General features: G+C 36.8%; 1 protein-coding gene and 1 long non-coding RNA gene across 14 annotated transcripts in view; both read left to right on the forward strand.

The window, feature by feature from the left end:
* Positions 1-26,175, forward strand: part of ncam1b (neural cell adhesion molecule 1b) — a 110,717-nt gene that overhangs the window by 49,178 nt on the left and 35,364 nt on the right. For 7 of the 13 annotated variants that reach the window (XM_027999743.1, XM_027999749.1, XM_027999740.1 and 4 more), the window contains exons 2-9: positions 2,051-2,125; positions 5,148-5,357; positions 6,390-6,533; positions 8,915-9,052; positions 10,087-10,204; positions 16,349-16,509; positions 18,554-18,696; positions 20,867-20,890. In XM_027999743.1, coding sequence (XP_027855544.1) covers positions 2,051-2,125; positions 5,148-5,357; positions 6,390-6,533; positions 8,915-9,052; positions 10,087-10,204; positions 16,349-16,509; positions 18,554-18,696; positions 20,867-20,890 — 1,013 coding nt within the window. The remainder of the gene's footprint in view (positions 1-2,050; positions 2,126-5,147; positions 5,358-6,389; positions 6,534-8,914; positions 9,053-10,086; positions 10,205-16,348; positions 16,510-18,553; positions 18,697-20,866; positions 20,891-26,175) is intronic. The other 6 variants (XM_027999741.1, XM_027999745.1, XM_027999746.1 and 3 more) reach the window with 1 other exon arrangement.
* Positions 20,897-24,211, forward strand: LOC114133675 (uncharacterized). Its single transcript, XR_003593228.1, has 2 exons — positions 20,897-22,990; positions 23,022-24,211. It is a non-coding gene; the product is annotated as an uncharacterized LOC114133675 (long non-coding RNA).

Here is a 26,175-nt window from a genome sequence, read left to right on the forward strand (position 1 = left end):
TTTCTTTTTGTAAACAAAGAAAATGTTTCATAGCTTATTAGTTGCCTGCTGACAGCAGTGCCTAGAAACAGGTGGAGGAGGGGCAGACTTGCATTTCACTATACGCAGTACAGCTGAGCTGTAATAAATACATATACCTATCACAGTTTGAATAAATCTGGAAATTTGTAAACGTGTGCATCTACAACAAATTAAAAATGACAAATAAAATGAGTGATCATAGTTAGAAATGAAATATATTTATTTTATTACTCTTATTCAGTTAATGGTCCTTCTGCTACAGCCCATAATCAAGTTGATTAACTGATTAAATGATTTATTTGTCAAGGGACAGTGCACATTATTCAATGACTAACAGCTAAAGTTAGCAAATTTTCATCATTGACAGTTGTCAAAGCCAGCCTAAAAAATGAAAATGAAAATCACACATCACTTAAAAATATACAAGAAAATTATAAGAAACAATGTATTTTATAGAACGACACAAAACAGAGCAGTTTTTGCTTTAGACTTTCTCTGGGTTTTGTCAGACAGATGCTAACGTCTGATTGGTTAACCCGCACAAGAACCAAAGTACAGCTTTGAAAGATGATTGTTTTTGGAAATTATATATTTGGTTAATTAGACATATATTTTATGTACTTATTTTTAATTGTTGGTAACTGTAGGTTATTGTTTATACTTCATACCTTGCACATGTACATAGTTAAATAACTTCTATTTTACTGTCATTCCTGCACTTTATATTTTATATTTAGATTTATATTCCGGAGTAACCTCATAACATTGGAACCTCAAAACATTGTTCTGAGCCGTATGCAATGAAATTTCGTTCTGTATACACCCTGTGCATGCAAAATGATAATAAAGTCAGTCTAAGTCTCTAAGTCTAAGTCTGTACTGTATTTTTTTTGTGAATTGTGGCATTGTGGCGCACATCCTTTTTTGAAATAATTTACAGTATCTCATGTTGCAAGTGGACATCATTTATTAAAGTAACTAAACATTTCTTTCCTCTTGACACATCGTGACAGAGCTGTTTTTCTTCTCCAGCTGCACCAGTTCCTTCTGTGTGTGTGTGGAACTGATTAATTGTGGTGATAACCTGATGTTATTTTTCTTGAAAGGACAGGGCTGCTGGCAGTGGAGAGGGAGGGATTGTTAGTCATGTTTTGGTTGCAGGTCTGCAAGGAGCCAAAATTGGTACAGTTATTGATGTGCATGGGCTTTGCTTTCCACAGATTTGTTGTTTTCACTGCTCATCCAGTCCACAAAAAATAAGAACAAAAAATACAAAATGAAAAAATAAGTATGAATGTAGCCTTGGATATGCAACCACTTCTATATACAGGCAGTACATGTTGTTACCACAAGGAAACTATGATCTTGAACAGTACAAGAACTCTATTTTGTGTAAAAGACCTTTTGTTTTCCTTAGAGTTAAAAAAACCCCAATATTTAGGATTTTTTAGTGGTTGAATTACATTCAAATATATTTGTCCTCATTTAGATACACATATTTACTTAACAGGGTTTCCCTCAGTGTATTATAGATATGGCGGGCCACCAGACTTTATTTGTGCCCCCATCAGGCTAAGCGTTGCTTATTTTGTCAAGTCTTTTTAAAATGTTTGCATTTTAAGGACTATATGGTTGGTGTTCAGGTATTAATCTTCCAATCTTTTAATAACACATAATTATCAAGTGATATTTTGAAATTTCCTGTCAACTTTAAGCATTTGTTAACTCAGAAACACAACAGGCTGCTGGATGAATGACTGCCCTAGCGCCCAACCACTGGGCTTAGCAAGTTTTCTGGGAGAAAACCTTGTTTAAAATCTAACAGGGGCTTAAGTATTTTGTCAATATTGACAGGCTTGAGAAGTTCTTTACGGATGTCATTTCCAATGGATACTGCAAATTGTTATGTCAGTAGTGACAAATCTAAGTAGTCTTTAAATAATTTATGTGCGTCCTTCATTCCTGCTAATCATATTTCATATTACTGCTTGTAAATGTTATAATTGTGTGACTTTCTTTTCATTTGTAGTTTCATTGGAGGTCCAGATCACACCTACCCATGGTGAGATTAGCCTTGGAGAATCCAAATTCTTCATGTGTGATGGTAAGGAGTTCTTTTTTTTTTGTTTGTTTCTTCATTTAAATAACATTTCATTTCATATATTGGTTTTAACTTTGTGTGGAAGATGAAGAGGAAAAAAGACAGTTTGTTTTGAAATCTGCATTATTTAAAAATGAGTCGATCTTCCCAAAGTACTTAAGATTCTTTATACTGACAGAAGAAACAATTTACTGTAATCTTTAAATTTTGACTTTACTTGCTTCTTGAAATTGAACAATTTTGACACTATCTTACTGTGTTTCAATTTCTGAGCTCAGCAGAACGTTTGAATTTGATGTACTTAGTAAAGAACACTGCAGGTTATAAAAGTTACTGGAACGTAAAGTTGTACCAGGTCTTGATATGCATTTTCAAATGTCTTTAAACCCCACTTGGGCATCTGTTTTTACATTTTTTTATATATATTGTAAGAACGTTAAAATAACAAAATATGTGCTATATATTCTGTGACTCAACACTTTGCTTGTTGTGCCATTTTAAAATCTGGCAAAAATTAAAGAAATTGCAAGGCAAAGATTTGTAGCATCAAAGCAAACGTTTCTAGTCTTCATCTTAAACTAAAATGCGTCTTTCAGTATGTTTTTGATTGAAGATGTTATATTAGAGAAATAGTGAGAGTTCTTAGTTTTGCATTCTGTATGTATTGATTGGGTTTCAATCAAAATTGAAATTGATGGGGTCTAGTCATTTTAACTTAACTGGAACCCATCAAGTTAAAATCGTCTGATTCTGGCTTCTGGCCAGTTAACTGGAGTGTCTCAGTGTTTCTCAGTCCCGGACCTCAGGGACCACTGCCCCACATGTTTTAGGTGTTTCCCTTCTGCCACACAGCCGACCTGAATAAATGGGTGATTAACATGCTTCTCCAGCACTTGGTGGCATGCAGGGGTTAATGCTATTATTGGAATCAGGTGTGCTGGAGCAGAGACATCTAAAATATGCAGGGCGGTGGTCCCTGAGGACCAGGATTGAGAAAGTCTGATGAATCTCAAGTGTGAGTTTAGTAATCTGATCGAGCCAATAGTCCTTTGGTTGGTGAAATGAGATTGTGTCAAAACCAAGAAAAAAACCGGAAATTTTTAATCACTAAAACAGTTAGTAGTTAGAGTTTTGATGTTTTATAGTCTTACTTTGCTTAACGACTCAAATGGGAAACACGAGAAATAGTGAAACTTACATTGATTTCCAGAGGAAGACACACTTTGTGCTAACCTGTGCTTTAAATAAGAGCACATTGTTGTTTTTTTTAAAATAATAATATTTTATGCAAATGTAAACTAGTTTAACAAAATGCAACTGGTGTCATTCATATTACTTTTTTAAAAATTGTATTCGATTTAGGTTGGACGCTCAAGTTGGATCTACTTTGGCTTACCTATTTAATAATACCCATTACAGCAACAACCTTCAGTGTGTTTTAATATTCCTAAATTAAAACAACAAAATAGTCAAAGATATGTGAAAAGTTTAACATAAGTCTAGGTTAGGTAAGAGTATGGGACAAAAACAGGCCGGGCAAGGGAAGCATTGGTCAGAGAAGTAGCCAAGATGGCCATGTTGATGTTGTAGGAGCTTCAGAGATCCACAGATCAGGAAAATCTTTAGACCACACAAAGATTTGGGTCCAATCAGATTATTATTTTTTGCGTGGTCGTTCACTCACCTGAGTCAGATTTGTGTGTGAACAGCTTACAACCCCAAAGCCACCCAGATGTGCAGAAGAGCGTAGATGTCACACAGCACCTCATTGTTTACAGAAGGAATAATGGACGCCACCCACGTCAGTGGATCAATTTTAAAGTCATTCAGTAATGGGAGCCAACAGTATTGTCACAAGACGAAAAAACAAAGGAAGTTAATAAAAAGAAAGCGCAGCTAATAAAAATTAAGCACTGCTAAATTAAAGGAAGTACAATTCATTTTGTGAAGCACCGACTACAACTTTTGTAGGGACGTTTGTTTGGAATTCTGGTGCAGAATTATGACGCATCTCTAATGTCAATGACTCAAAAGTCAAATAAGATGCAACATGATAGTTCAAACTACAGACACTTCCAATACTACTGGACAAATGTCCAGTGTAGTACCACATATCAGCTGGAAGTCTGATATGTGTTGCATTTGCCTGGCACGTAAACGTAGCCTTAGCATTGCGCTACGCAAATCTGCATTCATTAAGTGCTGGAAGAAAAGTATTGCTAAAAGATAAGGCTATCTGTTCAAAGTTTGCGTCCAATGGACAATCCTGGAAGAAAACCTGCTTGAGGCAAAGAAAAAAAAGAGAGTGATATGAAGAATTACCTTCCAGCAGGGCACAGATCCTAAGCATACAGCCAGAGATACTTTGAAATAGTTTAGCTCTGCGCAGAATAATATGTCAAAAACTAGACCTAAAACCAAAAGAGAATCTGAAAAATATATGTTCAGAGATACTCTGCCTGAGCTGGAGTTATTTTGCAAATAGGAATTGTCAAACATTTCAGTCTCTACTGCAAAGGTAGAGAAATACTCTACAAGAGCTTAAATTGCAATGGCAGGTTGTTGTACAATGAAGTCAAGAGTGGTTATGTATAAATTCAGGACATGCTTTCCTGACATTTGCTTCTGTATTGTGTTGCATGGCTTAATGTTGGTGTATTCCAAAATAATCCAAATAAAATACATTAAAGATTTTGGGTGTAATGTCAATGTGAAAAGATTCGAGGGGTATGAATTGTTCAGCAAAGCGCTTTACATGATGCAATCATGATCAAATCATGTCAATCATCTCATTATTTAAATCCATTTAAAATTAAAAAAATACATCATCATCATCATATCTTTATTCCAGACACAAAAAAGGCCCATAGTAAAAAGATAAAACAAGCAAAATAAGAAGTAAAAAAAACGATTCACCCACTTTCAGTATGTCATCTGCTGACAGGATCTGATTCCTCTAGACTTGGAGTGAGCCCACTATCGCTGTCTCTTTTCTCATCTCCTGCTCGTCTTTCTGTGTTCCTAGTTGTAGGCGTTGCCAAACACGTGGACTGGTATGGCCCGAGCGGGGAGCGGATAGCCCCGAATAGACCAGACTTGACTGTAACCCGCAACGATGAGTCATCTTCCACCCTCACATTTTATGAAGCCAAGACCGATAGCGCCGGGACGTACAAGTGCGTCGCCACCAACGGGGACCAGCAAGCGGAGGCAACCGTTAAAGTGAAAATCTTCCGTAAGTGCTGTCCCCGCTTCTCCTCTCCTCCATGGCAGCCTTTAAAAATGTTAAATCATACGAACACGCATGCAGGATGAAAAATAAGAAGGATGGGGTTTGTTGTATTTTATTGACTGCTCAAAGGCAACACATTATTCTTTTCGTTTGTTCAAGTAAGGGCTTTTTCCATCAGCTCAATAAAGTGTCGGAAGACCATTAAAGGGCTGTTTAATGATCCTGTCTGTTGTGTGGCTCTTCTGAGTAATGGGTTTTATTTTGCTTGAATGCCAAACATCAACAAATGTCCATATGATGAAATCAGTTTACTCAAAACTTTGTGTTTGTCCCCGAGCTGTTTTAGCTCTTTAGTATAATTTATTTATTTTTTTTAAATGCATATTTAAAGTATACAGTCCAATATTTCACAAAATAAGAATGCAGCTTCATAAATATTCATTTTGGCTTTGTCAATGCTGGGATAATTTAGAAACTTGTGTTTTTTGTTCAGGAAAGCGTAAAGGTAAGTAGTCTTATAAAACGTGCACCTATTTCCTCACACCACTGCAGTCCCATGAAGGTTTGTCATCAGTCTAAAGGTTAGCAGGAGAGGCAGCAGACTGCCGATGGACTACACTGTTACGCCTGCAAAATACTAATAAAAGCAGCAAACTGATCTCAGAAACTGCACTCCAAGAATCCCACCGATTGGGTCACGATTCCACTAAAAACCAGGTCATGTTCTTTATTGTTTGCACTGACAAGCATTTGTATTTTGTAAGTATGATACGTTTTGGATATTTTCAACACTTCTTTGATTATTGTGATGAATTTCTGAAATATGAACGTTTTATATTGCCACAGCTGATTACATCAATACCACATTACCGTCGGTCTGCATTAGAAATGACATACATGAGGTTTTTAATTATGTAATTGGTAGTGGCCTACAAATTAAAATGCATGAAAGTTCTCCTGACCTCACTGTGACAATCGCTGAATTAGATGAACCAAATACTTGAGTGTAATTGTGGTTTACGGGTTTCGTTGCAGAGAGAATAACCTTCACAAATGCACCGTCTCGCCAAGAGTTTACTGAAGGAGACAACGCAAACATCGTTTGTGACGTCACCAGCTCACCCCCGCCCACAGTCTTTTGGAAATACAAAGGAGCCAAAATACAGATGGAGAAAGATGGTAAGGCTGTTTGTCCCTGTTACTAGCTGTTGGGATCTTTGGATATTTAAATCATAAACTAGTCCTGTAATTTCTTGTGATGCTTATGAACGCGATTACAATTTTTTAATGGAGCTATTGACCAGAGGGGTCACCAGGAGGGGTCTCTTCGAAAACGTTGGCTACCTCACTGGCCCCCCATGAGAATCATGTTCAGGTTATAGAAAGACACAGTGTCATTCTCCTCCATGCAGACATAAATGTAAAACTTAACAAATAAATGTATAAAATAAAAACTAGGAATAATTATTTAATACATAAATAAAATACTATTTTTATATATATAAAAATATAATACGATTTACGAGAGTACCAGAAACAAGCAAAACAAAAAAATTTTCAGCTGGATCCGTTTTATGTAAAAAAAAAAAAAGTAAAAAGTCGATTGTTTGCGTCAAAGTTTTTAACGTATGTAATTAGTCAAAATGAACACACTAAAGCTCTAGCTCTATTATAAACCGTTTTGTGAAGTGAATCTATGCAATATTAAATATTATCATCATGCAACTTATGATGCATCTGTTCTGTTCTGCAGTGAGGTATAGTTAGGGAAATCTCCCCAGCCTATATAGAGCTGTCAAAAGATAGAGAGAATTTCTGAAAGCGCATTCTGGCACCCAAAGAAAGGCTACCTAATTATATTTATGCAGATCTGCTGGTGTCACAAAGTTAAAATTGCTTGTGCACCACTGCTCATTTCTTTCTTCTCTGGGGTTTATCTGTGCTTTGTGAAAGAAAAAAAAATTTATTTGGTCTCGGGTTTGAAAATAAAATCCACTCTTCGTCTCATGCGACAATGGCAGTTTAATAACTTTAGTGTTGGTTTTGCTTACTAGGAAATAACACATGCTCGTGTGGGTTGCAACAGCAGTTTGGATTACAGTTTTGTGGTTCATATTTCATTTCAAAGTGAAAAAAATTCCTGTTGCTTTGGGCATATTTTTATTGGCCTCCAGCTTGCTGGAGACGTGCAGGACATGTTAATAAAACTCTAACAAAATGGAAATATCTATCCTGTTTAAGTAGTAGCAATGTTTCACAGTTTGCTACTTTGAATCACAAAAAAAGCTACATTTATTACAGTCTACAGTTGACTGGATTTGATAAGATGTTGCTTGCAGATTCAAATAACCTGCAGATAATCTGAATTATTATTAACAGTGAAATGTGGAGCGGTTGGATGCAGTGAGGGGAGAAAACATCTGGCTTGTGCCGTACCTTGCAGAGGTTTCAGCAGCAATCATTGTTGTAAGCCTGTTTGAGCCTCTGTAAGCTGCCTTTTTGTTACAACACTACAGGTGGGCAGAATACAAGAGGATTGGAAAACCTTTGAAAATGAATATCTGCACAGGCAATGTACATAGAGCTAAATCCACAAGTAAACATGTGCTCCTGCATGGCTTATACCACTGTCTATAAATATCTGCTTCACCTTAAAGATCACTGCTTATGTAATGTCCTAAATAAACCCTTCTTATGACATACCTTTATAAAAAGAATTGGGAAAAAATGAAGGTTGTCTATTATAATTCGATGCATAAACCATATGCATGTACATGGATACATGGATATGCATGGATATTTATGTACATGGATATTTTTGTTAGTTTTAAGGAATATTTTGAATCCGAGACATAAAAATTTGCTTCCAGACCAAAACTGTTTCACGATAAAAGTGAGCTTGTTTTGAGAAGATACATTAAATATGCAGTCCAGCCCAGTCACAATGTAGGCTCTCTCTCTGATTATAGGGTTCAACTTATTAGATTATTTGTAATGACTAGTTTATTGTCCTTTATTAATTCGCTGAGTACAACTGACTGTTGTTTTAATGGTTTGTGTAAAAGACTTCTTTTTTCCAAGCCAGTCTGCAAAAATGTGTTTGAAACATCTGAAAAATATATTTACAGGAATAAGGAACCATCATCTTACTTTTGGCTGTTTCTTGGATAGTTTTTTTTTTAATTTGCTTTAATTATTTGGCATAAAAATCTTCCTTTGATCAGAAAGCCTCTAAGTTTTGTACAACAGGGCAGAGCTTTCAGGAAATAAAACATGAATTATTTAAATATTTTACAAATATTTAAAGCTGTATTAGTAATGTATTGCATTATTAATGTTGCGTGTGAATGCGTGTGTGCCTGAATGACTAGTTGTAGTGTAAAAGTGCGTTGGGGTGTTCTAGACTAGATAAAGCGCTATAGAAGTACAGACCATTTACCATTTAATATAGACAAGAGTTTCCCCATTTTTTCCCGCTCTGGCTATACAATGACAGCTCCAGACTGTAAACTTGTCAAAGTAACAAACAAATAACTCTTTCATCCTCTTTTTCATTTCAGTTCGTTTCAAGGTGCTAAGCAACAATCACCTTCAAATCCGCGGCATAAAGAAGACCGATGAGGGCATGTACATGTGTGAGGCTCGCCTCATGGCCCGCGGCGAGATTGATCTGCGTCCCATCAGTGTTGTGGTGAATGGTTAGCGACCTCTTCACATCGTTTCCTCTTCCTTTTTGTTCATGATTTTGTGTGGCAGGTGTACCATGACGCACAAAGAAAGCAGTAGATACAGAAGGGGGGACCACGTTGGGTGTCATTGTAGAGAGAGTTGCCCAGAGCAACCGCTTATCAAAGATGTTCTATGCTAATGAAGCCTGTTTCCTGCAACTTCTGAGACACAGAACAAGACTAAAATTAGTGCTCTGAATGTGTCACAGTGACTGTTTTGGTCTCGGATTCTGCTGGTTTTTAAAAAGAATGTTTTTAACATCTACAACAACAGTCAAATGTTTAGAACTGCGCACTCTTTACGGGTTCATACGTCACATTCCACTCTTATTGGCAAGTCTGGTGAATGTGTGTCAAAAGCTTTAAGGCTGTATTAATCTTGCATTGCAGTAGCATAGCGGTGAAAGCTGCTGACAAATCTTTGTCAAATGTTGGGTTTCTCTTTTCCTATCATATTTCAGCTCAACCTTAAGGTTATCTACAGGATGGGCACTGTGAGGTAGCCCTGAAAGAAGGCTGATTTTATGTTTAATGAACCGTTTCTCTATTGATTTGGCCTGGTGTTTTAGTATCACTGTTCATAAAAACCAAATTATATTTCCTGTTTTCTTGTAGAGTCCACCACATTTTTATTTAGGTATTCAATGGCTTCTTGACTAGTCCAGTTTGGCTTTAATTGAAAAAGGTAATTGAAAAAGGCTTCTTTTCAATACCGCCAACGACTCCTACAAGGAAACTGTGGCACCAGCATAAAAATGACAGTTATTATTTATATGTGTACTCCAATTAAAGTTTGAAGTTTTAAAAAACTTATTCTATGCGACATTATACTGCTGGAATAAAAGATTTCTATTTCAGTGCTTTTTAAAGATCTTCACTGAGAGTGCTAATAAAAGTAATGTGTTTCATATTTTAATCTCTATCTCTCTATTTATAACTTGTAAACGTATCTATTTCCATGTCTTTCTCTTTTTTGTTTAACTGTTTCTCTTTGTCTATATTAGTGCTCCCAACCATTAGAATATGGCAGTCTGAAGTCAACGCCACAGCAGAGATTGCACAACCTGCCACTCTGACTTGTGCTGTTGATGGCTACCCTGAACCCATGGTGACCTGGCTAAGGTAAAGCTGTCTGACTCATGGGGACACTTGCCAGATTTTTACGCAATTCAGTTATTGCTGTTGTGAAAAGTAATTTTATGAGGCATGAAAAATGCTTAATTAACATAAGTATGCATATAGGAATAATTTATCTTTTGCACTTTCTGAACGGAGACAGGCCTCTTTTGAGGGAAAATAAAGTAATGTAAAAGAAAAAAATATATAAAACGTTTTTAAGAATTTGCATATCAAATAAAATAAGTCTAAGTCTAAATGTGAGTCATAGCCTTCTCAGTGAATGGAAAAACATTCCTGGCACTACAGCAACATTATTCTAATTTGTTGCCCAGCTTTTTTATTGCATATTTATTTAGCTATTTTTATTCTTTATATTTGGTGACAAGCGCCAAATCTTTAAGGTTGTTTGGCCTTCTTGTCATCACCCTAATCTTTAACCTCATCCAGAGATTCTTTCAGCTTCAAATTGGAGTTCCAAAACATTAATATTACTTCCAGTCAAAAGAGATGCTAAAATGAAAAAAATCACTTTAGACCCGAATCTTAAAGGGGTATGAATATTTGTGATCCAGTCTGTAATTAATGAATCGGAAAACACCAACAAATGCTTCTCGGTGCATAAGCAGACACAGACACCTAGCGTTAGCTTTAGCAAAAGGTTCCTGTAATGTCATGGTTCTGTTCTAATGGTGACAAAAATTTGCCATCTATTACATTTACAATAGTTGCTCCCGGTTTGTAGGCTTTGAATCGTTCATTTCACCAGGTGACAAAGCTGTGATTACTTTTTTGTCAGCAGCATTAATATGTATGTTATATTTAAAAGCAATTCATGTCATAGTTTAAGACATTTTCCAATGAGCCAAAACAATTAAAACATAATATAATCAGAGTCTGTCCAAAATGTCAACGCAGTTCAGTTAGTTTTTTGAATATTTATTGTAAAGTCGACAGAAAAAAAAAAAAAAAGATTTATTCAAAGAACACCACACATCATTCCCACCGTGTGATTTGGATCTAGGTTGCTACTTCGTTATGCCAGTCATTTAAAACGGTACAGGGCTGCTGATGCATAACACTGAAGTAAAATCTGGCAGCAACAAACTAATGAGGCGGGGCTAATCAAAAATAATGAGCTGTGTGAATTGTATGTGTTCAAAAAAGGTATAAGTTGATATCATGAATACATATACAGTATATGCTAGGGGTGCAGAAGGTGATGCTAATCTCACACAAACCACTTGATGAACTTGTGGGAAAGTCTTAAGATGCAAGTTTATATATATATATATATATATATATATATATATATATATATAAATAAGTAAACTTACATCTTAAGACTTTCCCACAAGTTCATCAAGTGGTTTGTGTGAGATTAGCATCACCTTCTGCATTTGAGATGCTAATTAAGCTTAAGATTCAGTGAGAACATTTTAGTTCTCTGGGATGTTCTCCATATAGCAGTACTGCTCAATAAATGTAATTTTAATCATTATTAGAGCCCAATATTCTATATACAATAAATTGAATGACATGTAACACTAAAAATTCCACATTTGAGTAAAGCCTGACTGAACCTAGGCATAAAAATACTGTTTCTGTGTGCAAGACTCTTTAGTTTATTAGTGATGTTCTGCAGACTTATTTATTCATTGCAATAGGAAACTTAATCACAGGGTAACAAAGGTAAACTGAAACCTGAGGAACAGCTTGTCAACAATAGCCACATTATCTGTGTATCTGAATACAGCCATTGACAGACTCCTGCTTTGTTGAACTGTTTCCATTCATCTTGTTTCCAAGACAGCAGATAATTGCAGACAATTTAGATCCGGGGTCACAAAGTTTAAGCAGCCAAAGAAATACTGTTAGACTTGGCTTTCTGGGTTTTATTGATAGATTCGGTTTATACTAGCTCTGTTAGAGAGGGGCGACGTCTTATTAAACACTTCACTGAAAGACAAAACAAGCTTTCAGAGATTGACAAATAGGAGGTTAGAAAACAACGCTGCTTTTAGATTGCTAGTGTTTGGGACAAAGCATCTGTTCTCTATTGTGACAAGATAGAAATTTACCAACTTTCAAATAAAGCTAACTGTTTGCACCATGGATTAAATAGAAAAGTGGCCTATTTCGTTTTATAAGCTGTTCATGTTGCACAGAAAAAGTTTAATTCAGATAAATATTTTGGAGCCTTCATTTCGTTCATTATGAGCTTGGAGTGGTGTGCTATTCCCCTGAAAATCTGAGCTGCTAATTGAATGAGATGTTTTCAGCTCTGGGGGGAATCCAAACAAAGTGCTAGGGGTGTTTTGGCCAGTACTTTGCACACCAAAACATTTGCACTTAAGCAAAGTAAATCAAAGGCTTCTAATTAACTCTCAACTCTGACATATGTTTATGACATTTGGGAAATTACAACTTAATTTGAAGATTTAGAAGACAAAATTCATAAAGAGGATATAACAACTTTTAAACATTTTCATTTCAGTTGTATTCCCGATTGTTGCTCATTAAAGTTATATTCATTTCTGTGTTGGAATATGAGAAATCTGTAGGGGACAAAAAGAGCACAAAGCAGCTGAAAGTGGCAGAAGAATGACACCAAATCTGACACCATACCAAATCTGTCAATGGCTGACATTGTTCAACCCAGATTGAACTGATGATAGTGGAGTACATGTTGAAGTTGAGTTCACAAAGTGAATGCTTATGTTGTCATTTTATCAGGAGAATAGTTTTTTAGAGAGCATTAGCTTGAAGACGTAGCCTTGCCATTACCTTCCTACGCAATTCCACTCGATGGTTGTAGTTGTCAAAGTGAACAACATTCAGTCCATGATGGTCAAGCCTCCAAATATTGAGCAGTTAAAGCTTTGTATCGTAGCTTTCGTTGTTATCAAGCAGTTGCGTTACATACGACATGACCAAATATTAACGCCCAGGTAAAATCTGATCCAATCATTTAAAACTTCAACTGTGTCCACGTCTCCAGCTAGTAGTTCCAATAGCCGAGGATCCAGACCCTCTGGATGAAGCAAAACGTAGAACAGGCTATAGCAGACCTAACTGGCACTACACCAAAGACTTCCACTCACTCTGCATTTAACAGTATGTTTGTATTTGGGAATGATCCCTTGTGGAAAAGTGAAAACTTTGTTTCAAAACCCCCAAAACTCTGCCAGTGATAAAATTATTACTAGCCACCTTTCACTCCTGAACAGATGACACTTTAATTTCTGTTCCAGTTCTGACCTGCACCGTTACTCTGACCTGACCGGGCATCGGCACTCCCTGTTCTCGCTATGGCTGTCACCAAATTAGCATACTTTGTATTAGACAGTCATGCAGAGAATGTGTAAATTTCAATCTTCCACTCATCAATTTGTTTTATTTGTTAATGTTTTGCAGAACAGGACAGTAATTTACCTGGCAAAATCTTATTCTTTTAATGTCACACATACCAAATCTGTCTAGAGTCAGTTTTGTCGCAACATATGCTCTAAAAACTCCCTTTACGCTAATTCTTGGTGGTAAAATATGAAAATATGCAGCAGACACACACACACTTCTTTATTAGGCTGAAACACGGAAAGAAATTAGTCCCAGCTGAAGCTAATTATTATGAATACACATACAGGATGATGGTTATTAGAGAGCAGTTATTGATTGAATCTGCCTGCATCACCAGATGTCTTGTACTGACAACAAATAAAAAGTCAAAACCACTAAAAAAAGGCTTTCATGCTACTAAACAACACCCACGTCTCAGGAGCTGACTGTAAATGTATTCTATATTCTGTTTTTTAAGTATATATTTTTTTTAAAATGTAAACATAAATAATACAGTAAGATTGCACTGGTTGGTATTTTAACCAACCAGTTCAACGCTGAGCACATCTCAGCTTTACTTCGTCCACCTCTTACATGCAGCTAGTTTTTGCCAAACGCAGCACAGCGAAATAGAAAACCAATATGACATGCCATCACCTTGATAAAAGACAAAAAAAAAGAGGGGTCATGTACCTGCTGTGACTAAATTCCCACAATCCTGCAAGACACACATTCAAAGGGCGAAAAACAACTCAGAAAGAGTTTACTTGTGCAATCTGATAAATCAAGGAAAGACTTGAATTGACTTTACTTTGCACAGCATTACAGTGCGATGTGTATTCAGGTAATGAAGCATTGTACAGAGGAGTATCACAGCCTAACAGGATCCAAGCAGCACAGTTCTTTAAGCTGCTCAGATAACACAAATTAAATAGAGTTGCATATCATTTTTGGCTACATGCCTCAATTATGTGCAAGCTATTTCTCTCAAAGTATACTTCACTCCCAGCTGTTGAAGTGTGTGCGCTCCAGAGGAAACCTGCCATCTGTTAGACAAGGATGTTACTTCCAGAACAAACTTGACATAAAGTTTGATTCCCTTTTTTACTTGGAAAATTGAATTTGTTAGTAAAGGGCCTCTATTAACAAGACTGGGGTTTTAAACTATTGGGTGCATTTTACGTTTCGTCAAATGCTTTCGTTTCGTTTTGTAGCTTCTCTTTAAACATACTCTAGATGGAAAATGTGCTTTGGGAGCAAGTTGTAAAATGATCAAGGAACAGAATATATTGTTTAATATTTTCAGAGAATCTGTGCGTGAGCTTTAGGTGGGCTGAAATGTCAACAGTAATCACTTGAGTCTGTGATTATTTGCCGAGAGTGCTTGTGGAGCTTAACAACCAACAGATCCAGCCTACCACTACCACATACTAGAGTATGCTTTTCTTTTCATCGCTTTAGTTCATGTTCCAGTTCATGCTTTTTAGCTGCTACTCTGATTGGTGAATGTTACTTTAACGCTGTTCTAGCAGAAAAGAATGAAAGCCACACATAATAAAATCTGATATAATGCTTTCAGAGAGGATATTTTTCACTAGTTCATATTTATATAGTTGGCAATTTCCTTTTGTAATGTACCCCTGTGTTAAAGTGTCATAATTAGGAGTTGTGAAGGCTTTTAGTGCCCTATGCTATATGCTAAAACGGGATTTGGAAAACTGGATCACTTTTTCTTGTCAAATCCAGATGAAATTCACAAATAAATGTGCTGCATGTATGCACTCAAAATGATAATAATAGAGATAATAAAAATGTTAGGGTGCGTGACATTTTCACTACACTCCAAGTCAGCTAATAATAAAAGCTATAACACTTTCCAGCTGTTTAAAGCAAACACTAATTTAGCTGTTTGGAAATGCTTCCTGTTCAAAAAAATAATAATAATCAGACAGCAAAGGTGTGGAAACTTCACTCATCAGCCTTAAACTGTTTTAAAACTAAAGTTGGTAAGTTTTTTTAAACAGTTTTGTTGAGCAGCCGACTATAGGCCAGTGCCTCTTAAGTAGATAGTTTTCTAATTTAAAAGACTGTATCAACCGAGGTTCCACCATCATCAATGTTTTGTATTATCTTAGCAGCTGCAGCAGTGATTTTTAAAGCAATTAGATCATGGCTTAACGTTTCTGTTTTCAACTTATTTTGGTTTAAATACCATGGTACTGAGATATTTTCTCAATTTTTTTTCCTCACACCACACCCTAGCTATTCCACATGCTCCACTGGTAGATGTAAACACCTCTCACCTCTCTAGCTAGAATAACGTATACTTTCCTAGACAACAGGCTGTTAAAGAATGCAAATATCAATGGCCATAAAAATTTAAATGATCCATTTTTTTATTTATTTACCATCATATTAAAGCATCTGCATCCACTCAAGATGGAAGATCCGTGTCGACTTCGTTTAGCTGCTAATTTACCAACAATTCTCATTAGTAAATACAGCAAAGCTGAAATATGACTTGGATCCAGCGAAGAACCGACAATAAATTGGGATCAAAGTGTCAAACAGCTTGCAGAAGAAAAATGTGCTGCTGCACAAAAAGAACACATTCTGTGTCAGATGTTCAGCTTTCACATCTTCTCTCTTCATCGCCGCTTTTGTACTTTATCTCCTGACCTTCCCTCACTTTGTTCCCAGGTGGGTTTAAGAACTACTACATGCTTTCGACAGAGCACCGCAAAGAGGTCAGAGGAGTGGTGTTGGGATTGACCGGCGTCAGTGTTTTAACACTTTGTGCGTTATCAACAGGAACGGAGTAGAACTCAGAGACGAGGAGAAGTACGGCTTCAATGAAGATGGCTCCGAAATGACTATAATGGATGTAACCAAGCTGGACGAAGGAGAGTACACGTGCGTCGCCAAGAACAAGGCCGGGGAGAGCGAGAAGGAACTCAGTCTGAGAGTGTTTGGTAAGACAGATTGTTTTCTAGAAAGTACGTGGACTAGTGACAGGATGAAAGGTTCCAAGTGAGTGGGAATTTTAAATTATATACATATATAACCCACATATGAGCATGTACGTGTGGGGAGGAAGAACAATAGTATGGTTTATGTCTGTTTTAAGCCAGAAAAGAATAAGGTGTTGTTTTTGTGTGGGTTGTAGTAGGGATAAAGCCGAAGGAATTAGAGAGCAAGTCGAATGCGCTCGGTCGGAGTCTTGGAATGCATTCGGCTTTTGTTTATTTATGCCCATTAGCTTGTTCCTGTCTGTATTTTGTCCTGTCACAACTGGATTTTCAATTCTCGTCAGTTAAAATTTAGAGTGGGCTGGCTGCTGCAATTTATTTTCCTTAAACAGAAGACTTGGCGTCTGTAATTTCTTCAGAGCAAACAATTATCTCAAAATGATTCAAGACAGCAGTCAAATCACTGTTTGCCTCATTATTTCAAAGATTTTTCTCTCTCGCTCTCTTTGAAAGCAATGGTTGCTTTCCATCAGTGCGTGCAAAGCTGCAATCAAACGCTTCTTTGTGAGCATCCATGTTGTTGTTAAGTACAAATCACAAATGTGGGTTTACAGAGTCCTTGGTTCACTTTTAACTCAACAGGAGTCCTTTATTATTCAATGAAAACTTTTACAGTGTTTGATTTGATAATAATCCTTCATAAAATATGGAGCCGTTATATAATACAGACCATTATAATCCGTCTCAAATGTAAGCATGCATTACTGTACTTTCTCGACCTCTCTTATCTTTTCAACATTAAGTTAAAACTAAAAACTTCAATTTATAAGATTTCATATAACAGACTGATGCAAAGCATTGTACAGTTGGGAACTTGTATTCAGCCCCTTTTTACTTTGTTATTCTTTAATAAAATCCAGTGGAATCAGCTGCCTTCATATGTCATCTAAAGACAAGAGCAATAATGGAAAGGTCTAGATCAAAGCATGACCGTCCTTGTCTGTTACTAGACTTTAAAATGATTTTTCCACAAATGCATTCAATCTAGTCTGGCTGACTTTTTTTTTTTTTGAGAATGGGCAAGCAAGTATAAAACTGCTTTGGAGTTGTCTTTGCAGCAAAAGCTGTTATTACAGCAAATGCACACAGTACGTTTCAGTTTTTTCATTTCTTAAAACTTTAATCACTTATTAATTTTATTTCCCTATGGTTCACCTACACCACTTTGTGTTGACCAATCATAAAATCCCAATAAAAGACAATGAAGTTTGTGGTTGTAATGTGACAAAGTGAAAAAACATACGCAAAGTTTAAGCCACTGTTTCTGAAAACACAATTACTATATTTGAAACATTTAAAAAAAGGATGTTCTAAAAACATTTACCGTAACAGAAAATTAAAAACTTTATCTAAGGATCTCTGTTTTTCTGTTTGTTTGTTTGTTTTTTGGCCATCATGAATAAGTTTACTAGAGGCCTGGATTCGTTGTGAGTTTTATTGATGTGTTTAGAAGTAAGATAGTACATTGAATAGTTAGAGCCAGACATTATAACTAGCTGTATTCAGAATTCCAAACCAATAGCAAATGCAGAAAACCTTACCTTGCTTTGAAAGACTTGGTATTATTGTAATAAGACAGCATTTAAAATTGGAAATAAAACACTTTGAGCTCCGACAGTCCCTGAATAAATACAATTAGAACTGAAGTAGCTCTCGGTTTGCATTATTTAACCATGATTCATTCATTTTTTTTATTGTCTGTTCTCTTAAGCAAAAGATTAAATGCTTTACTTAGAAGAATAATCCCATTTCCACTATTAAATGCAGTAGTTAGGGTCTGTGCTGTATTTTCAGGGGCACTGTACATTTAAATTCAGACATTTATTCCACTGCTGCGCATGGACAATATCCAACTTATTTTGTTTCAATTTTTTAAAAATCTTTACATTTTTCAGCTCCTTTTTAATTTCTGCTCCCTACTATCAAGTGTTATTTATTTATGCTGCAACCCACCCAGCTAAAATATGCGGATGTCATTTATCTCCAGTTAAACCGAAGATCACATACATAGTGAACCGTACCGCTTCAGAGACGGAAGAGCAGGTAACTGTGACTTGTGAAGCATCTGGAGATCCGACTCCAACCATCAGCTGGAGCTACGGTGAGCAAGTCTTCACCGAAGGAGACCAGGTAAAGTCAGATTTGATTTCACTTAAATCCACTATAATTTTAATAAGTGAGCCAACAATAAAACATGGGGAAATAAAACATTTAGTCTATCTAGTCTAGTCTGTTTTGAATGTTTTAGCTTTGTGCTCGTGAAGGTACACCCTGTGTTTTCCAGTGTGAACAGAATTATGAAAAATGCATATTTACCTTCTTTAGCATACTTTATTTTTGATGGATTACGTAGAATTGGAACATTGAGCGGTAACCACCAGGGAGAAACGCAAACCTGTAGGCAACAGGTGTTTTCAGAAGAAGAATTGAGTACCTTTAACCTACTTTCAAATGATGTATTGATTTGGTGCAGATCTGGGACTTGGAAATTCATTACCAGGTGCTTTCACTAGGTTTACATCTTGTTCACTGGGTTTTTAAATCTTAAATCAGTAGCTAGTTTTGAATGGCCCAGTGCATCGTTTGGTGAAACTCGGTGCCTTTATAATCTGGCAAAAAGTATTCATACCTCTTGAACATTTTTTTTGCATCACAAACTTTAATCTTTATAATTCACACTTTATTTGATGTGATGGACCAACACAAAGCGGTGCATAATTGTGATATAGAAACAGTATTTTGGAATTTTACAAATAAGAATCTGTTGCTTTTGTATTTATCTGTCTTTTCTAAATAATTCCATCTCGGTATAAATCCAGCTGTTACATGGCCATCTCAGAGGTTTGTTGGAGAACAATAGTGGACAAGAAGCATCATGAAGACCGAGCAGCAGTGCAGACAGGTCAGGGAGAAAGTTGTCGAGAAATTTACAGCAGGGTTATTTTGTAAATTAATAGCCTTAGCTTTGAAGGTTGCACAAAGCTCTGTTCAGTCACTTCTCTGATTATGGGAAGAGTTTGGCTCAAACTTATCGAGACATGGCCATCCACCTATACTTACTGGCAGGGGAAGGAGAATTTTAATTGGAGAAGCTGTGAAGAGCTTGTAAATAACTCTGTAGAAATCATCAGCTAAGGTGGGAGAATCTGTTGACAAGCACTCGGCAAATCTGGCCAAATCTGTGCAACAGAGCTGTAAAGTTAGTTATTGCTGAAAGAAAGTGATGAAAAAGTCCTATTTGGAGTTGGCCACAAGACGGCATAACGTCATCGGGAAGCTTTACTTTAGCAGGGTCAGAAAGGTTAGTCAGAGTTGATGGTGAGATAGGTGGAGCTAAATACAGGCCAGATCTGGAATAAAACCTATAAGAGGCTCAAAAAAAACTTGAAATGGGGCAGAGGTGCATTATCATCCAATAGGAAAAACCCTAACCATGCAGCCGGAGCTACAATGGAAACGTTCAGATAAAAACATTGTGTTGTTACAAGACGCTGCATGCCATCTAATTAAACTTGAGATCTATTTAAGATCCATAAAAAGTTATAGTCTTGACATGCAAAGCTGTTCAAGACATTCTCCATAAGACTTGCAGCAAAATGAAGTTCCAGGAGGTAATGACTCAGGTGAATTGATTACAAACACACTTTTGACAACAGTGTTATTTTCCCAATAGTGTCATAACTGTGCACTGCTTTGTAAATCAACCAGAGTATGAATACTTCTGCAAGCCTCTTTACATTTGAGACAAATGTCCCCCAGTTGCAGGGAAAACAATCTGCTGAACTCAATTATACCAATCCCCAAAGTAAGCATGTCAATTAACACGATTGAAATTAGTTTCTTATTTGCTACAATGAGCACTTGACTCAGCATATGTGTGTTTTGTACTTTCAATCACTATTGCCATTTTGTGCTCATGTCAGTGATTGAAATACTTTTCAATTACGGAGCTACGGTATCGCCTGACATTCTGCCGCCATATTTCAGACTCGTTTACGAGAGCCAGCTTCTTAATCTTTCATCACATCCTGAATCTCCTGAATGTTTTCATCTGTAATATTTTTCACATTATTACATGGCTAAACCATCAAAAGCAGCGAATACCCCCACGGGGTATTCTCATACATCTATTGTCCACATGGCTTGCTTCTTTCAAAGGTGTTTGGTGACTCACTGCAGTCGAGAAATAAAGAAATAAATAAATGGGGAAAAAGGGGGTAATATGCTCTAGAGATATGCTTCAGTTCATAGAGTAACTTTGGAGCCGGTCCATTACATACGCTACATTTTCTCCCTACAGGCACATCTAAACAGGATCTATCAGGTATGAAATCCGCGTAGCACAGAAATGTCCCGGAGTAGTGTGTAAAAATATGTCTTCAGCGACAACAAAAACTCTACTGAAATCCAATCGACCTTCTTTGTTTCAAAAAAACTCCCCAGTTGCTTCCTGAAAATTTTCCCCTCCACCTCAAAAACCTCCCCACAGGGAATGATCTCATCAGGGTTCATGAAATTGATTTGACTGCTGCATGTTTTCCTAAATGTGGCCTGAAACTTCACTGATCTTGTGATAGAAAGCACAGAGAGCTCGTTTCACAAGATCAAATGAAAATTTGTCGAAGAACATACTAAAAAAAAAAAAGAAAAAGAAGGGAAGACATCATTTCTGTGTTGCTTTCTTTTTGCTTGATCATTTTCAAACTTTCCATCACAGCATGAGGTTGCCTGGTCTCAAGCCGAGCTCAGTCTGTGTCGTTTTTCATAACAATGTAGATTGTCTTAACACAGATGTCGGCATCGCTTGAAAATCCTGATTTAAAGACGCTCCAATTAAAGTCTGTCTTTTAAAATACCCAATGCAAACGTACTTTAAAAAATATTGGTTTTTAATCATGAAATCTGGTCGCTTTCAAAAACCGGCTGATTTGCATTATACCGTCCACACAAATGCAGCCACCTGTCAAGCCTGTTGGATATTTAAAAATACATACTTTGATCGGAGCTTTGCTCGGAAAGTGCAAAACACACTTCCACCATATGACGCACACCACGACGCCCCTACACACCCCGCGCACATGGACGCGCCGCTGAGTAACGGCTCATACCTCGGTCTTGTTCTCCCCACAGTCAGGCTCCCAGGAGGAGCATGTGTGGAGAACGCATCTCCCAGCTGGTGCATGTCCACGTCCTCAGCTGTCGCTGCTAGTTTGGCTTAGCTTCTCATCGTCTCGCAGCTATAATGGACGAGGAGAGACTCATTACGGGCCGCGAATAATTCAGAGCCCGTGTCACAAAAGCGATCGTTTCGGAAAGCCGTGCAGTCGCAGAGCTCTGCAAACCGTTTACTTTTTAAATGTACAACGAACGTCGCCCTGTCCGTTTTGCGTCCGCCCGCGTCGGGCTTTCACATGACACATCAGCTGACAGCCAGCTGCGTGGTGGCGGCAGTGTGATTTGTGCTGTAGACTAGAGTACAGTATGCTTGGGTATCTGTGGCATCTCTTCACAGCTGTCTTTAAAAAAAATAAATGATTAGCAGCCTTATTGAATCGCCTCTCTGTAGGTCTGATAAAACAAACTGTTCCTGTGGCGGGCTTTTGGGTGTACGAGGAAACGGCTGCTAATTGTTTCGCTGTCCTGTTCAGTTTGTCCGTCCAATGTGTCTGTCTGTAATGACCATACAACAGCTGCATTTCATCTGGGATCAGTGCGACAAATGTTCCAAATGCTATTTGGGGCGAGCATGATGAAGTGACAGGAAGCATGTTTTCATTACCATAGTCGAGGTGAGATTTTTCATTTTGGTCAGAGAACCAGCAAAATCCTGTGCTGTGTTTTCAGATGTGTGATGCTGATTGATAACCTGAATTAATTAGCAGTTAATCTGAAAGTGTCTTTAGTTCTTTGGCGCACTCTCTCTCTCTCTAACTGGTCAGATGCTGTCATTTCTGGTTGAAGAGTTGAACATCATTAGCATTCTGATCTAGCAGTACTGCTTGTTGGAGATTATATTTTACATAGATATCTTGGTTAGTGAGCAGTTTTAGACTTTTTATTTACTGTTCCAATGTCTGAAAACTCGTGATTTCACAAAAACCTGACTGAGTCCAATCTTTTCTACTGTAGATGTTGCACTTTTTTCTTGTTTGGTGGACACTTAGCAACTACTCTGTGTAAAAGTAGGAATGTGCCAGTTTGATATTCTCACTGTACGATACCTTTGTGTAAAAAAACACAATAGTGTAAGTCACAGTATTGAGCAATAATGTTACCTCAAAGCTGTTTTTAATGTCTTTGACAATGTTGTTGTACTCTTTTCAGGTTTGAATACAACATACGGGTACATCTGCAAAAATCAGAAAACATATTAAAAAGTTCCTTCATCTCGTGTATTGGCAATGCTCAGAACGAAGTATTTTAAGTGTTTTCTTCTCTTAATTTTAAATAATTAGGTCTCAACTACTAATAAAACTGAGTTTTATCACAGAAGTCTATGGTGAAGACTACTGACAAAACAGTTGTCTGGACATTTCCAGGGAGTTCAAGCCACTAAACAAGCTAGCTGTTCTGTGTTTGGTCTCCTCAGCGTATTAATGGAAAGTTTCAAGTAGAAACTCATTTGAATTTGGAAAAAGTTGCACAAGCAGCAGGGATAATTGCATGCTTAGGGGGCTGTGAAGCAAATCACATTTAATAGTTAAGGTCAGGTTTCATGGTTTTATTGTTATGCACTTTAATCTCCTTATTTCAATGTTTTAAAGTGCTTTTTATGAATCAAATGAAAAGATTAATAAACTCTGGCAATATATCACTTTCTGCAATGAATCTACATAATGTATAAGTTTCACTTTCTGAAGTACTAAAATAAAATAATTATGATAATATTCTAGTTCATTGAGATGCGCCTGTAGACCATAATTATTCTTTTGCTTTGGCAGATTTAGATTTAAAGTATTATCTTTCAAATTTTCCAAGACGTTTTCAACGTTTTGATGAAACTCAGCAATATTAAGGATTTGATTTCTGTAATTCCGAAGAACATATTTTAATTGATTTTTGCAGGAGCTCGAAATAACTTTTCATGCTGTTTTTTGATCAAATGTGATTAAAAAGGCAACATGTTGCATTGTTTTATTGCAATTTCAACAGAATCCTCTCTCCTTTTCTTACCATAAACAAAACGTCTTGGTTGAATGCCAAGGATTTATAACTACATCTGCCAGAGTCATGAATCATTTTGGGCTTAACTGCACCTAAAACCCGTATTGACACAGTTTACTTTATTAATAACTAATTCCATAAACAAAATAACTCATTTATTGCATATTTAGTGGAAGACTACCTCACATTTGCCTCCCCTAGTGTATGCAAATCTAACATATAGTAAATGTGACACGTCTTCATTTGAGTCGCTTCCTTTTCTGCTTGGAATTCAAAGGTTAGCGTAAGAAACCAATGGTAACCCACTCAAGATATAGGCGGGGAACAAAACATTGTCCCACAGCCATTTAAGAAGAAGCACAGTGTGAGAATTGAGGATTACTGTTCTGTTCACTGACTGAAAGAGGATAAAAGAACCATGTTAAAAAAAAAACAAAACGTGGACTTGTGGGAGTTTACCAGCTTAGTTACATTTCAGAGTTCAATCAGAGCTTATCTGAGGATAGTTTTGCTTTTGTTTATGCTGCTATCAAAGTTAAGTGGTAATATATTTATTAAAAACAATAAAAAAAAAAAACTTTAATCAACTTCACATGTAGTATTTGAGTCTCCCGATCCTTTGAAAGCTGTTGCTGCAAGTCGTATTAGATAAGTGCGCCTGTTTAATAACTGAAAAATGTAAATGGAGTTTTTATTCACGCTTTGTACATTATCTACATAATGAATGTTTTGGCTTAGTTGAATACATATTAAATTTTTTTCCTTGATGCTGTGTTTTCAAGCTGTAATTATCAGAAAGTATTCTGGGTCATAAAAGCGGAAAGATGCAAGGAAATTGCAATATTTATAAAACTTAAAAGCAAATAATAGGTATCAGTGCGTGTGGTTAGCACCGCTTTGTCAGAAAATGTTTTTATATATATATATATATATATATATATATATATATATATATATATATATATATATATATACATATACATACACAGTACAGACCAAAAGTTTGGACACACTTTGTAATTCAATGGGTTTTCTTTGTTTTCATGACTATTTATAAGGCAAGAAATCCCACTTATTAACCTGACAGGGCAGGTTGACCTATGAAGTGAAAACCATTTCAGGTGACGACCTCTTGAAGCTCATCAAGAAAATGCAGAGTGTGTGCAAAGCAGTAATCACAGCAAAAGGTTGCTACTTTGAAGAAACTAGAATATAAGGGCTATTTTCAGTTGTTTTACACTTTTTTGTTTAGTGCATATTTCCACATGTGTTATTCATAGTTTTGATGCCTTCAGTGTGAATCTACAATGAAAATAAAGGAAACTCATTGAATTAAAAGGTGTGTTCAAACCTTTGGTCTGTACTGTATATATACAGTATATATATTTTTATTTTTTTTTGCAAAATCAAGTTAAGAACTATGAATTAGTTCTTTGACTTTTCAATTGCTTTCTTTTTCTTTTTTGGATGCTAAAAAGACTAGTGAGGGGATTTTATTAGTCGTAACATGTGTGAAGAAACTTGTACTTTACGTTTGAGTGTTTCCAGCTGAAACAAAGGGCTGAGCTGTTCCGGCTCCTCGTTATTAACATGCCAGGTCAGGCGTGATGAGATGTGATGTAAAGGTGGCTGCAGCTCATTTTGTCCTGAAACAATAGAAATGTTCCAAGGCTCAGCATATATAAATGGTTCAGGACAATGACAGAAAGCTTAATCAGATATTTTAGTTTAAAAAAATAAAACAACAACACAGTCAAGGTTCTGTTAACGTGTCTAAATTATTTGCTCTAGTCGCCGTTTTCTTTTTTCCCGCTGACACTACAGTTTGAGTCAGAACAGAAGGAGGATTATTGTCTGTGGAAGGGAGTAACAATGGGCTGGAGAAGAAAAAAGAAATAAAACTGATAACTCTCCTGGGTGCCAGCAGCACATTGTTCTTGGTGTTTCCTCCTTGAAGTGATTGCTGTAGGTGTCCTCTCCTCGTCCTTTTTTTGTCTCAGATAAGCACCCGTCACCGATACGACGGCGGCTGCTCGTCAGCTCGCTTACCGCTTACTCCGACGAAGAGGCGACGTTCCACGCCGTCGAGTCGTTCGTTTTAATTGGGCGACCACTCTTTGGCGGCGCTCGGCTACTACGCGGCCAAAACGGCACACTTAATAATGAACGGTCAGCTTTGCATAAAACTCTGCTCATAAGTATTTACTGTCTTTATCTTGGCACTGAGAAAAGGGTGCAGATTGTCAAGGATATTAAAGGAATTAGCTAATGTAAAGCCGGTCGACTTGAAACACGCCGTAAGTCGTTTAAAAGCCTTCTGCCGAGGCACTAACGATGATGCAGAAGTGCTTTTAGATGTGAATATTGATGGTTTGATTCACTGTTTTGCCCCATTATTATTCCAGTAGATTGCTTCCATTTCCTCTTGCATTTTCTCGCCACTGC

This window comes from Xiphophorus couchianus, chromosome 18 (genome assembly GCF_001444195.1).
Source record: "Xiphophorus couchianus chromosome 18, X_couchianus-1.0, whole genome shotgun sequence".
In the NCBI taxonomy this organism is placed as follows: Eukaryota; Metazoa; Chordata; class Actinopteri; order Cyprinodontiformes; family Poeciliidae; genus Xiphophorus; species Xiphophorus couchianus.